Genomic DNA, 15,134 nt, shown 5'->3' with positions numbered 1-15,134 from the left:
AGGAACTTTTGTTTCTAATGATCCTGGAATGTCAATTGTGGCACAGGAAATTAGTTTAGCTTTAAAAGTCAATGATAGATAAGTGTACCAGGCAAATGTCAAGAGAGACTGATCCTGAAATGTGGAATTTCCTAGAAGCCAGTGAACGCATGGAGGAGGCTGTGATCATTCTCGCTTGTCTTCAGGAGCAATGCAAAGTTCAACAGCAAAGCCCAGATCTGCTCCCAGCAGGAAGGGCTGGGCAGTGCCTCCACCTCAACCCTCTCCAGCACTTTAGTTCAATCCCCTGGTTTCTAAATAGCAAGAACACCAGGTGCATGCGCTCTCCCAGGTGAAGTCACGTGTGTTCTCTGGCTCCTGTCCTTAGGTTGTCATGCTCTATGCCTCTACCTACGTCCTGGTGTCCCTGAGCATAGACAGATACCACGCCATCGTTTACCCCATGAAGTTTCTTCAAGGAGGTGAGCAAACACTCTTTCATAAAGACCCTTTCACGGGGTGGGATTCTTTTTGCTAATATTTTATTAATATTGTTCTCTGCTCCAATTACACCCTACTTTTCCTTCTCTTTGTTCTCTTTCTCCTCTTCCATCACTGCCTAATGATTTGAAAATCCACAAATAGAGAAAAATGTTTGGGTAACTGGGGAGTGCTACCTGATCCTAGCCTCATAAAGGACGTCCTTGGTGGTGCCATGCTGTGGCTATTCACTTCCTCTGGGAAGTGTTTCCACCTAGTTCCTTAAAGCCCTGCCAGCAGGGTTACCTTATGATGAAATGAGTGTAGTCATTGCTTGTATCTCTGCCAGCAGGCATACCCTATGATGAAATGAATATTGTCTCTTCGGGGTCTTCATTTTCAAGAGACAAACAACTGGCTTCCCCTTACCCCAGGTCCACAAGACTGGAAATGTATTTTTGAAAACAAAGGAACTTCTCCTTGGTCCAGGAAACCTGAAAGAAAATTGGAGATGGCACATAACACCTCCAACTGATGCTCTCAGTAGTGCGTGGGGCTAGGAGTGTTTCTTGATGTTGTCTAGTGTACAGGGCAGGAGGGGAGGCAGAGCTCAGGAAGCTAGCAGTCCTGAGATGTAGAGGCATCAGGAAGGCTCAAGCACATCCAGTTCCTGTCTTCTGTACTCTGACCAGGTGGGAGGAATGAAAGCTCCACTTTTAGGGGGAGTAACCTTAAGATGCTGTGGATGAAGAGACTCTCCAGGTTCCCAGGAACCATCAGTGAGTGGTGGTGAGCACTGAACAGGGCCAGCTAGCTGCCCTCTGCTTGGCACAAGGCAGACCTGGTCTCACGGGCTCTTAACCTACTTATAGGAACTGAAATTTCACTGTAAAGACAGGGGGAAATGGGTATCTTTTAAATGTGACAGAAGCTAAATTGGAAACAATAAATAATGCATTTAAAATGCATACACACACACACACACACTCTCTCTCTCTCTGTGTCACATACACACACACAATATGCTCTCTCTCACACACACACGTATACACACTCACACACACAATATACTCTCTCTCTCTCTCTCTCTCTCTCACACACACACACACACACACATACACACACACGGCAACTAGAACTTTAAATCAGTTGTTAAAGAATGGCTTTGTTAATACATAAAATTGGACTAGCTCTCCAGCCTGCTGAAAACATTAATTCCCCATGTCACAGCTAATTAAAAGCAGACTCTGTTGGGCCAGGAAAGCCAGTCATTCAAACATGAAGGACTAGGAGAACATAATGACAAACCTTCCATCATCGTAACGAGGAAAGGGTCTCTCTAGGAATCCCGCTGAGTGCAGGAGCAGTAAAGGAACACGTGTGTCGCTCCATCAAGGTCTTAACCGACTTACACAAATAAAAACCACGAGCAGCAGCACAAGGACAAGTGGAAATTTGTATCAAAAAAAAAAAACCGAGATGAAGAGCTAATATCTTACTTATGACAATTTTGGCAAAGACATAAGAACATCAACCTAAAAAAAAAAAAAGACATGATCACAGATCAAGAAACAAAGATATAATTAGGAGACATGCACAAGTGTTCATTTGGACTGCTAATTAAGGAATTGCAAGATTCAACATGAGGAGAGGAAATTGTATCAGTCAGCTAAATGAGACTGAAAGAAGACTCTTGCAGCTCTATAAAGTGGGGTGCAGGTGGGCCTGCACCCCCATGTGGGAACTGCACCCTTCAGCAGAGGGGTCACATCCATTTACTTATGAAGAAACTGAGGCTTCTGGGGACACTGACAAGTCCCAGTGGCTCTCAGAATTCAGACCCTAACAGTGGACCCTGTGTGCTCCCCAAGCGTGTTCCCAGGTGCCCAGGCATCTTTCTCTTTTCTTTCAGCAGAGAAGCAAGCCAAAGTCCTCATTGGGATAGCCTGGGGCCTCGCGTTCCTGTTTTCAGTCCCCACACTCTTCATATTCGGAAAAAGGACGCTCCCCAATGGTGAGGTGCAGTGCTGGGCAAGGTGGCCAGATGACTCCTACTGGACTCCGTACATGACCATTGTGGCCTTTCTGGTGTACTTCATCCCACTGACAATTATCAGGTGAGAGGCCGAGGGGCTGAACGCCACACCTTAAATTAGTCATTGGCCTTAAGTCCTTTTGGGAACGTGTTGGGACGTAGGATTCTATCTAATACTATCATGGGCTAATCTCCTGCATCAGAGTTTGGGAAAGGAGAACATTTACAGGGAGTGTGCTCATACACATGCCTTGTGTCAAGTGGATGAACCCATCTTTTACAGGGCCGTCCTGTGCAATAAATTACTTGATTAAGTAAAACTTAAAATCAGAGCAGATAAGGAACTTAATATCACACAGGATTGAGATCCTGGTCTGTCTGATTACACACTCTGTTTTTCCCCTATATCATATGACCTTTCAAATACAAACTATAATGATAGCTTCAGGGATCTTGAAAATTAAAAGACAGACATACTTAAAACAAATTGAACAAAAAATACAATAGTATGTGGGTGCATGTTTGAGCATATGGGCCCTGAGATTTGATGTCACTAGCACTCCTTGTATGTCAGGGACCAGTTTTGACACATATACCACTTACCAGGGCAGAGGCACAGGGGTTAGAGAAGTTAGTAAAGAGCATGAAGATGCTATATTTGTCGAAACTGGTACCCAGCACTTGTACACCACCACTGAAGGACAAAAGAACTCCAGGAAGAGAAGGCAAATGTAAGGGGAAAAGCAGGCTCCACGGTGACCAAAGGCTAGAAATGGGTGGAGGCAGTAAGGGGGCAGGCAGGCAGTGTCTCCCAGGAAGAAGTAGGTAATGACCCCTTCCCATGGCCAGAAGAAGAAATAGGGGGCAGTTTATTGCAAAGGGTCTTGGTAATCAAGTTCCAGAACATTCCCTTGGTCCTGAGGCCACAGAAGACCCCAGCAGCCTGCTCCAGGTAGGGTCCCACTTACTCACACAGCAAGACAGTAGGGCAACAGTGGCCCTGCCTGTACGTATAGGGCACATGGAGAGAGCTCCTACGGCAGCTGTGCATGTCGTGGTCCATGGTAGTCCAGATTTTGAGAGTCCCTTACCTACAGGATGGATCACATCAAGTCATAGGAAAAGCAAAGTCAGCCTTTGAGTTGTGGCAGTACACAAGCAGTGAAAGAAATAATGAAAAATAAATCCCTGTAATTAAAATTTTGAATGCATCCCTTGTTGTTGCCTAGAACACATGTAGCAGGATTCCCAGGGCAAAGACGGCTTTACCTTTAGGACTGTGGGTGCATGTGCACAACGCTCTACAAATTCGAGTTCTGATAGACAATGTGAGGCTCTTGGCTCTTCTCCCAGCCCAGAAAAAAGTAGTACCATTTTTTTATTTGATCGTTCCCAAACTGAGAGCTAGGAAAATACACCTCATTACTCTAATGGGCATCTGTTTTTACTTATCATCAGCGTGGCTGTCCCTAAGTGTCCCCAGACATTTTGAGAAATCACTTGCTTTGTGCTCGGTGCCATCTCTAGTCTCCTGAAAGCCTAGTGCTGGGAGGAAGGGCAAAGTCTCACCAACCAGCTCTGACGTTTTCTCAAGGCACGCCTTACAGCAAAAGGAAGCTAAAGGCGGCAGCAGTGGCAGTGATCGAGACAGCCAGGTCACTACCTCATTTGAGGTGGGTAGCTGTCTGGTCATCTTCGCCGAACTGACAAATTAGCATTTCATATTTGTTTCAACTTCCTCCCGTCCTCTTCACCAACTTGAATCAGAGAAGTCTGGGTAGCAAGATGAAGGTCAAAGTTTATACGCCACTGAGGTAAGTCTTCGCAACAGTGCTGGAAGGAACTGAGTGAAAGGAGAGAGTTGAAGCTTAAAGTAGAAAAGCTAGTAGGAGTGCCCAGCACAGCTCAGTAGCAGGCTCAGGTCCCAGGGCTATACTTGGGTGGGGCTTCACTCCTGATTAACTTCCCATCCTTCACCAAGCCACTCCTCCTGAGTCCCCACCCACCAGGTAGGTGCCTGCAGCAGGAGACCTGCACAGCACTAGGTGGCCCTTTCCTGGCTTATTTGTCCGGAGATCTGCGACACTCCGGACGTGTCCTTCTTTTGACTGCTTTCTGCAGCAACATGGCTCTTCCAGCTTGTCTGTTGCTTAAACTCCTGGCTTGTAAGTGTGCTTCAAAAATCAAGACTGAATTTGTTTGGGAAATAATTTCAGAGGAGGTTTCATGCCACTCTGCCCACACCAGGGTCTCCATTACGACTGCTTCTGCTTCTTGGCTATTGGTCACCTTCCATGTCCTTGAGCTTCTTGGAAGCCAGAGGGTCAGCCATGAGCTCCTTTCTAGGCTGAGAACTGGTTTCTCTCTCTGAGGGAGGGGGCAAGGCATCCTCCACCTCTTAACCAAGCTCAGGCACACATTGCACTGACTAAATTCCCTCTTGCTGTCTCCATCTCTGTCTCTGATTCCCTGTGTCTCTCTGCTTCTGTCTCTCTCTGACTTCCTTCTTTCTTTTTTCTTTATTCTAACCTCCCCTGATTTAATTCTGTTGTTGATACCTCTTTCAGGTAACATTAAATAAACTCTTAATTAATTCCATGCATCCCTAAACTAAGAAACAGCTCAATGACGTTCACTCACTGTGGGAGGAGCCATGACCCATAACTCCTAATCCACACTCAGTATATATTTTTAAGTTCACTATGATAACAGGCAAAAAAAAAATGTATTGGAATATTTCTTTGGGTATTTACTTGTTAGTTTGTTATTGGTGTTGTTTTATTTTTTGTTTGGGGTGTTTTATTTGTTTTGTTTGGGAGAACTGAGATTGTGTGGGAGACTTTGAGAAAACGTCATTCTGGAACCCAGACCATCCATCCCACAAGTCACTACGTAGCCCAGGCTAGCCTAGGACTCATTGCAGCACCCATTTCAGCCTCGCAAGTGGTAGGAGTACAGAGGCGAGCCACCACATTTAACTCTCCCTTTTGCTTCAGACTGCATTTCCTTCATTACAAGAGAGGAGGAAACGCTTGCTTTAGTACTGCTTTTGTGTTGTTCAAGAAAAATATATTCTAACACTCATTTATGTGAAAAGGTTTTTATTTCCCCCATTCTATATCCTTAGAGATATTCCTTAACAGACAGCCTTCTCCATTTTTAATGTGTTCTGAAGGACTTGGCATTGGCCACTCCAGAGTGCTGATGTACTCACCTTGTGCCTTCTGCTCCCCCATATTAACTGTTTCCAAATGACACCCCACTTCTGTAACCCACTAACCTTCATAGCAGTTTCAGGATCATCCTGCCTTGGTTGGTTTGAACTCCTTCACATCCATCATTTCTCCTTCCCAACATGTCCTGGGAGAGTTGTCCGTGCCAACCCCCAGCGAAGGAACACTTGGGATAGTTTGAGGTGATGTAATTGGCAGTATCTAACTAATGCAGATTATTGTCTTTGTTTTCTTGGTCTCCAGTCTGGCATGCAATACATATTTGGTAAATGTTGGAATAGTTGAGCAATGTAGCCCAAATTGTAACCGGCAATAATGTGACACATGTGTGCCAGGGTCATGCTCAGTTATCTCTGTCTGTCAGTCCCTCTGTATGTCTCTCTCTCTCACTTTCTCTCTCTCCCCCCCAATCTCTTTCTCTCTCTCTCTCTCTCTCTCTCTCTCTCTCTCTCTCTCTCTCTCTCACACACACACACACACACACACACACACTTTACATATGTGCTCCTAACGTGGAAATCTCAGATTATTTCATGCTCACATCAGTTTGGGGTGCATGTTAGCTCAACTAATAGTATATATGCAAGGAAAGAATGAAGAAAGCGAGACATCATGTCACCTGCAGCGAACTTTCTTGAGAGCTGTGTGTGCATGAATAAAGATGTCACCGTTCCATCATGGACTGAATCGGCTCCCCAGGCTGGAAGTCACCACGCCTGACAGCAAAGGCAGCACTCTGCCTCTCTGGGTCAGAAGAACTCCCGTGGTTTCAAAGCTCACTTGGTGGAGCTGTCTAATTGTTGCAGTGAGGATGTTGGCCTGCGTGTGGTCGCTCCGCTTCTGCTGTGCTTAATTTCTTGTGACCTAATTGATTTCTTACCTTCCTATCATTTTCCCTCCCAGAGACGAAGGTGCAGGTAGAAAAGATCTGTGGTCGCACTGCAGAGGTGCAGGTGGGAGGAGCACATTATTTATGGAGCACTGATTGGTGGTGTGTGAGAAAAATCAATTTATTTTGCTTGGACCATAGGGCTCAGACTGTGGGAAAGCCTCATGCTAAAGCAGTTCCTGCGGAATACAAGGCCATGGTGGCTAAAAGGGCCCCAGAGACTTGGCCAGTACTAGTTAGTCATGAGTATGATGCCCAAGGCCAAGGAGAATAGTGAGGTCTGTGTCAACTTATCTTACAAGGAAAGGAAGTGACAGGCTAAAAACCATGATTTACCAGGTAGTGAAAGTTTTTCTGTTTTTTTTTTTTTCAAAAAAAAAAAAACCATACTCATTAGTTCACTCCAAGACCAGTGGGTATTTGTGTGGAATGCCCAATCTCCATTCCACTTCCACTCCGAGATTCTCCTAGCAGCCCCTCCCCTTGGCATGAAAGTAGCTCAAAGATGGATGATCCAGGTCAAGCCAAAGAGGTGAAGAGATTATGTTCAGGGAAAAAGACCCCGATTTTTTCAAAAGAAGCCTGATAATGGGGTCATCTCTGCTTCCTTTATCTCTGTGTTGATGCCCAACTGACATGAAAAACCTGCACTATAGAGAAACCCAGGACTGTGGAAGAAACTGGGGATTTAACACTTGGACAGCCACGAGTTTGAATTTACAGTTTTGAGAAATACATGTTATTACAACTATGTGATCCGTTTCAGAGCTTTCTGTAGTTTGCCCCAACAAACTCTTTTCCTGCTGCCCAACTCTTCGATACTTGGTGGCACCGGGCTTTATCATCACCATGGAGACTGATAGAGGGCCCTTTCCTGCTAACCTTAGAAGAAGCTCAGCTTTCTGGGCGGTGGTGGCACATGCCTTTGATCCTAGCACTTGGGAGGAAGAGGCAGGTGTATCCCTGTGAGTTCGAGGCCAGCCTGGTCTACAAGAGCTAGTTCCAGGACAGGCTCCAAAGCTACAGAGAAACCCTGTCTCAAAAAACAAACAAACAAACAAAAAACAAAAAAGAAAAAAAAAGCTCAGATAATTCTGTGGCCCAAGTGATGGGGCCATTCAAGTGTTTCTCTATTCCAAGAGTCCATAAAGCCTGGTACTAGCTATGGATATAAAACATTCATTTTTCCTGTAAGTTCCTTAAGGAACAAGTTGTCCCAGCATCCCCTCTCAGAGACCGATTCCTTCCTCAGCCCTCCCACACCCCGCTGCACACAGACAGGCTCATGGCTCTGTTATTCCTCATGTCTTTTTATATGTTTATTTTCCAGGATATTTCTTTACACATGTGCTACAGTGATGACAAGCCATTCTGGCTTCGAGAATAGCCTTGTGTGTCTTGGGTACTTTTCTTGTTGCTGGGACAAAATTTTTTGGTGACAGAAGCTTAAGGTTTATTTTGGCTCACAGTTTAGGATTGCAGGTCCTCATGGTGTTCCTTATGTCACAGCAGCAGCAGCTGTGTTCCCAGCCAGGAAGCAAATTGAGGGGCTCGAGAGATGGTTCGGCAGCCGAGAGCACTTACTGCTCTTTCAGAGGATCTAGAGGACAATTTCCAGCACCTGAGTGTGGCTCACAACCTTCTGTAGCTCTAGGCCCACTCCTGGCCCCTTTGAGCATCAGACATGCTTGTGATACAGACACATGTTCACAAGCCGGAACACACCCATACCCATGAACAGTGGTGAATGCTTGTGTTCATCTTGTATTCTTTTCATGTAGTCAAGGATCTAAGCCCAGGGAATACTTCCACCTTACTTCAGGAGACCAGTCTTTCCACCCTACCAACCACTTTCAGATAATTCCAATACGCATGCCCAGAGGCCGATCTCTAAGTGATTCTGGATATCACTCAATTAACCGTCAGGATCAGCCATCACACTGAACAACAGAAAAGACATGGTGAGGGTTAAGACCAGTCAAGGTGGACAGCCCCGTAGGAGCTACAAAAGGTACACACCTACTCTATAGGTTGAACACATCTGGAGGAAGTCGAGAGGTACGTGTGGCACATGGAGTTCTTATGTATGCCAAAGAGAAGCCTGTGGTGCTCTGTTGGTGTGCTAGCACCACGTGATGGTTAATGCCAAGGCTATGGTGCAGCTCTGACATTCTCTACCTATGTATAGGAATAACCAGAAGCCCTAACCACAAAATGTGGGTAGTGACAGAAAATGGTATAGTGTTTATGAGAGGCTCGCATCATAGTTGACTTTTTTATTATACAGAATATGAGGTCCTCTGTTCTGTGCTCAGAGCTTCCCAAGCAAACATACTTTAATTTTAATCTCTCTGACAAGTCATAATTGTGGAACCCTAGCTTCGCTATCAAGAAAGTGGAAGCTGTATGTCCTTATTCCCATCGCTCACATGTGAAATCACAAAATATGAGCGTGTATGAAACAGAAAGAAAAAACACTCACATTTGGCATAGGTTATTATCATATGGTTCTCAGAACCATATTGAGAGATGGGGCTAATGAAACAAGGTATGTTTTATGGAGAGACAGACTCAGCAGACTCACCACAGATTAATTACCTCCAGGATGGAGGGCTGAGACATGAGGTAAGAGCCATAACTTTTTTCCACATCTCCACATCCCTGAGATAAATGGCAAGAGTTATTCTGGATATATTCTCTCCTCCCTGGCATCCGGTCACCCCAAACGGTACCACCAGGTCAAGAACAAGTGAGCAACCCTGGCATGACTGTTACTTCTTTCACCAGGTTAATACAAAAGTTTCCTCTCCATTGTCTACTTCTTTTAAATCTTGACTCCACGTTATAGCTGGGACTGCTGCTTAGTATGGACATCCAAGACTACACATTTAGTGTTCAGCAAATTAAAATGAGTTCGGGGTATTAGGAAAATGACCGCAGTATTCAAAGTATTTTGGCAACGTAATAAGTTTTATTTCTGCAGAGAGTGCTTAGCTGCATCAAATCTAGCAGCAAAGCACAACCAGTGGGAACCACTAGGCTATTATTCCTAGTGCAAAGGGGATCCTGGACATCACTCCCAGTGGTCAGAGCTCGGCCTCACATTCTTACACTGTGGTTAATTCGAAACAGTGCAGTTGATACACAAGATGCAACTCTTAGCAGCAAATGAAACCCTGGACAGAAATTTTGATTTCAAGAATTAGAATTTCTGCCAAGTGGCTTCTTTACAATACTTTTTAAGTGGAATTTTGTCTTACATAACCCTGTAATAGAAAAGACAGTACGTTTCTTTTACATTTCTCGCAAGTACATATGGGTGTGAAATAAAAGCAGAGATCTTCCTCTAGCCAGCCCCTTGCCCTTGGAGGCACAGATGTGCACTGTTACTCTATTACCTCCCAGGACTTTATTGTACATAAACGAAAACATATATGTGTGCTTCTTTCTTTCTGTTATATGCACAAATGTAGAGAAATTATATATATTGGACCAAACTCAGTTTCGAAAAGTGTAATCAGTCATTTCATTTTGTTGCTCTCCTGGAAGCCCAGAGTTTCTGTGGCGTTAGTGCAGAATCACCTGTGAAAGCACAAACCATGTGACTTCTGATGTTTGCCGTCATTCTGATCCAGAGTGAAGGCATAAGGCTTATCCCTGGCATTGTCGGAGTAGGACCTGCAAGCCTGACTCTAGTGACTACTAGAGCATCCACAATCCTACATTGCCTCTGCATTCCATAAAGAACAATGGGATGTTTAGACTGCCTTCTATAGAGATCACGAAGTAAACAGACAGTTAGAGGGCAGGGGTGCTCTGAGGCAAAGAAGTCCTTCAGTTTTCATGCCTTCAAGAAGTTTAAGTCTCCCCAGAAAGTTACTGAAATCGAAGACACAGGAGAAGTTGTATTCAAAACATCAAAGACTGTCTTTTCTTTCTGGGTTGCATGACCTTCAGCACTGGACTGCAGTAGATAAGGCTCTACACAGCCTGTGTTTGTGCAATAGGACGATCCAAGGAAGAAAAGCTGGCCGTGAAAAAAAGAACAGGGCAGGGAGTGTTTCCCTGCAAAGTAGCATGTAGAACACGACGGACTACAAAGAGACAAGAGAAAATGGATCTCAGGAGCAGAACACAGAGGGGTAGAAAACCCTGGAACTCATTCTTACCCAAGTCTACTATTCAGGAAAGGAAGGCCCATACTCATTTGGTTGTCCTGCACCTGTTGGCTGAGAAACCCAAAACAAAGATCTGCCAAGAAGCAATGAGGTGGTAAGAGCAGGAGAGTGTAATGAAGTGGGGGAAGTAGTGGAGAGATTTGATGTCCTGACAGTGATTGTGTCTCAGGGAAATGAACTTGCTCAGGTGCAGCCAGGGGTCAGGCTGGAGGGCAGCGTTCTAGCCTACATCACCATCACTGATGCTGCTGTGGTCTCTGGCTATGGCAGCAGGAGAGAGGCGTTTAAAGCTTATGATATTACTAGGAAAGAGGTTCGAAGGTTCATGTGTTTCTAGAGCACATGGACTAAAGTTGGGGAGATCAGCATGGTTCCCACAGAGAGACACTATGCAGATTCACGAAGCATCCCCTGCTTTTGTTTGACTGATCTGGTGGTTTGAATGAGAATGGCCTCCATAGACTTATGCATCTGAATGGTTGATCCCAGTCAGAGGAGCTGGTTGGGAAGGATTAGGAAGAGTGCCCTTGTTGGAGGAGATGTGTCACTGGGGGTGAACTTTGAGGTTAGAAAAGCCCCCTCCAGGCACAATATCTTTCTCTCTGCCTGCTTCCTGTTGATCAGTATGTAAAGCTCCTGCTCCATCACCATGCATTCAGCTTCCCACCATGATGATCACAGACAAAGCACCTAAACCTCGTAGAAAGCTCCCAGCTCCATGCTTTATTTTATGAGTTGCCTTAGTCATGGTGTCTCCTCACAGAACTAGAACGGTAATAAAACATCAGAGAAGATGAAAAATTCTACAGACAGGCAGCAATGAGAGTAACTCAGCAGTTTGACTACACCTATTGTTACAGAACAATTTAATTAGAAGGATTAAAATGTAATCTCTGTATATTTTATCATAGTAAAAGATTTTTCTGAAAGAAAAAAGAGAGATTACGAAGCTTTGTACTACTGCTGACAAGTCCAGAGAGGAAGGGCAGGTTCTGGAGTCATTGTGAAGGGTTAGCCCACAGCATTTGATCACTAATTAGATGGGTAGTTGAGAAAAATGGAGAAAACTACAAAGAAGACATTTCTGAGCAGTGACTGTTGCTCTAAGAAGCAGCTAGACTGGAACAGTAAGTGACAAAGATACATACGCCATGGTTCCATTTGTCTAGCTGACTATCGGGGACAGCCTGGTTTTATGCTCCTCTGATTGCCTATAAGTAGAAGAGGCGTCACCTAGACCCAAGTCTTTAGCTTATATGACCTTTCTGAACTTTTCCATCATGTTTATGACTCACTATTAGTAACATTTGAATTAGCAATGAGTTAAATACTGGGACCATTGCCAGACAGCATTAATGTCTTCTGGTCATGACCTCACCTTGTGCTGTGATGTTACACACACACAATGTCCCCTCCAGACTCATGGCATCTCCTTCTCTTGTGGGAGGTTGTGGAACTTCCGCAGATGAAACGCGACTTCAGGAAGCAGACCTTAGAGGGGAGAGAGTGGGGGTTCTTAAGGTTAGAACCCAGCCATGCGTCCTGTTCCATCTCTAAACTGAGCAAGCAGCCTCTCGTGACTGCTGACAGAGTCACAGAGCTGTGGGCTATTCTCTCCACGCCTTCTCCTTACACCGGGAAGCCCAAATCTACCCTTCTTCCCGGAGGCAACTGCTTCCTTCTCAGGTCTTTGGTAACAACTAGAAAAGGAACTAAGACCTTGTGCTGCCTTCTCCTGGGAACTGAGTTCTGATCTAGCAAATTTTTCATTTAGAACAAAGAAAAGCCTCACCACTAACCTTCTCTCATCTTTTCCCTTACTGGGGCCATAGAGTACCGGAAAATCCCTAGATGGCAGATCGAGAAGGAAGAGAATGCTGCACCAAGGCCTGGGGGTCCTTGGGGCACTAAGCCGACCTCCCAGAGCAAGAATGAAAAAAGCAATGAGAAACAAAGTTTTAACATCATTATTAATTAAGTTATAGTCTAAAGCCCATTAGAATCCATTAGTGCTTCGTCAGCTGCTACAAATTGGAACTCTGATTTTTTTTAACTACCAATTCTCAAGAGGAAAGATTATGCAGTTTAAAAATAAAGCAGTGCTTTCCCAAAGTTTTTAGTTGACATGTTCAGTAAACTTTAAGTGTCAAATAGTGTTAAGAAGAGTTGAAATTCTTGTATTTATCAAAGGAGATGTGAAATACAAAATTTGCTGATGTGTGTATTTATTGACATTCTGCTGGCACAGACCTCATCACTGGCGAAGTGGGGGTGTGATGGAATGCGGAAAACTCGGGAGGGGGGCAAGAAGAAGGGAAATTGCACTCTTAAGTCCACTGATATTCGAGCCCTATGCATACTCAGCTCTTTAAATATAATCACATTTGACACTAAATTTCAAGAGGTGTGTGCTACAGAATCTCAACTTAGACTTTGAGTATTGGTTATCAATTACTGTATAATAAGTTATCACAAGCTTAGTGCATTGAAGCAGTATATATCTCCAACATGTAATGTCTCTGTTGGGGCCTGGACAAGGCTAATTGGGTCAACAGTGGGTAAAGTGATCATCAAGGGGCTTAGTAGGTGTAGAAGGTGACCAGAGGCACAACTGAGGATGGGTTTTTCCAAGCTCTCTCATATTTTTGCAGAATTAATTTTACTTGGACTTCAGAATTAAAGGTAGCCTTGCTTTGAGAAGTATACAGTTAGACGACTGCTCCATTCTGTGTAACCCCAGGGACTACAAGAATTTAGCTGAGACAATTAACAGGTCCCTGTTAAACCCAAAAAGACAAGATCACACTATGGCAAGACTACAATGGAAGAACACAGAGGCTGTCCTATCGTGAGGGGTGTGCTGCCACATTCCTATAATCCCAGCCTTTATGGAGTATTCAGAAGGACCACGAGCTTCAAACCAGCCTGGGCTACATAATGGACATTTTTCTAGCATTTGCAAGGTCCCTCTATAATTTCAGCCTTGGAACTCCAAGGCCTACAGGGGTATCTCAAGAGCAAGCTGACCAGAGAAACAAACCATGTCTTAATCTGGGGTCTAGAAAGCCAACTTCATTGAAAAAAGTAGAAGAGAAATAAGGCAGATGATTGCTTATGTCAACCACTGGTCTCCACACAGCCTCTCCCGCCACACACAGTCCCTTGAAAGTGTCAAAAGTAACTAAACCTCAATACATATGCTTTGACGTGTACATAATCCTAGGTTTTTCTACTTCCAAAGGTTATATTGTTCAAATTATAATCCATACTGCACTGCTGAATATCTAAATTATTTATCTCCTCTGTCTTCATCTCTTTATTTAAGACATTAGCAGCTCCATCCAACTGACTCTTATAGTCCTTCAGAACAGCAGGTGTAGCTGACAGGAATAGTTGAGAACCCTCCAGGGTACCTTTCCCGAGGAGAAACGGAAGCGGTAGCCCCTCTGTATCCTCACACGAGGACCTGATCAGCCTTGTTAACGTTCCCTGTGGTTTGTTCTGCAGTGTCATCTATGGCCTTGTGATCCGAACTATTTGGATTAAAAGCAAAGCCCACGAGACGGTGATTTCCAACTGCTTGGGTAAGGCTCTGACTCTCTCAACCCTCCTATGTAACTTCTTCTTTAGCAGAATGAGCTGCAGCTGCCTGGATACACAAGCGTGCTTGGTTCCAGCAGGACCCAACAACAGAGACCCCAAAATCTGCCCAGAGGGCTCTGTCTTCCAGTCAGCCTCCCCGAAAACTCCTGGAGAAGGCTGAAGAGATGTGGTCAGGATGTAGGGGCACTTGTTGCCAAGTCTGAAGACATGACTTCAACACCCAGAATTCACATGGTAGAAAGAGGGAACAGACTCCAGAAAGATGTCTGCTGAACCCCACACAAATAAGCAATTAATTAATTAAAATGTAAAAAAATATACATGGGAGAAGGGAGAGGGCACTTGAAACTTGTCCAGTCATATAAGCAAAGTCCCTTGAAGCAACTTTTGAGGCAGTATGGGGAGTCGCCCTAAATGTGTGCCAGACATAAAGAACTTGAGAGCACAGCATGTCTGCCAAACCTGAAGATGGGCTACTCTGTTTGGCTTGGATTTAGAAAAGGGTACCATCTGATCACAGGATGATCTCAGCCCTGACATCAGGAACAGCTTAGTTCACGTGCCTTCCCTGATATTCTAGCCCAAACAAGACTGGCACAAGACAGCCCTTCCCCAAATTCCATTTCACTGAACTTAGTTGCAGGGCACCTCTGGGAATACTACCTGGTTAGGTTACACTGGAAAAGATTCAGCAAATGGATGAGCCAGAAAGAAGACAGGTTTCCAGCCTTGCTATA

General features: G+C 44.6%; 1 protein-coding gene across 2 annotated transcripts in view; it reads left to right on the top strand.

The window, feature by feature from the left end:
* The window catches only part of Npsr1 (neuropeptide S receptor 1), a 192,138-nt gene that overhangs the window by 164,669 nt on the left and 12,335 nt on the right, over positions 1–15,134 (top strand). The window contains exons 4-6 of one of the 2 annotated variants that reach the window (XM_048446368.3): positions 368–461; positions 2,375–2,576; positions 14,302–14,378. In XM_048446368.3, the coding sequence (XP_048302325.1) occupies positions 368–461; positions 2,375–2,576; positions 14,302–14,378 (373 nt within the window). The remainder of the gene's footprint in view (positions 1–367; positions 462–2,374; positions 2,577–14,301; positions 14,379–15,134) is intronic. The other variant, XM_048446369.3, reaches the window with a different exon arrangement.

Source organism: Myodes glareolus, chromosome 4 (assembly GCF_982192425.1).
Source record: "Myodes glareolus chromosome 4, mMyoGla1.1, whole genome shotgun sequence".
Classification (NCBI taxonomy): domain Eukaryota; kingdom Metazoa; phylum Chordata; class Mammalia; order Rodentia; family Cricetidae; genus Myodes; species Myodes glareolus.
This window is presented reverse-complemented; position numbering and strand designations above follow the sequence as displayed.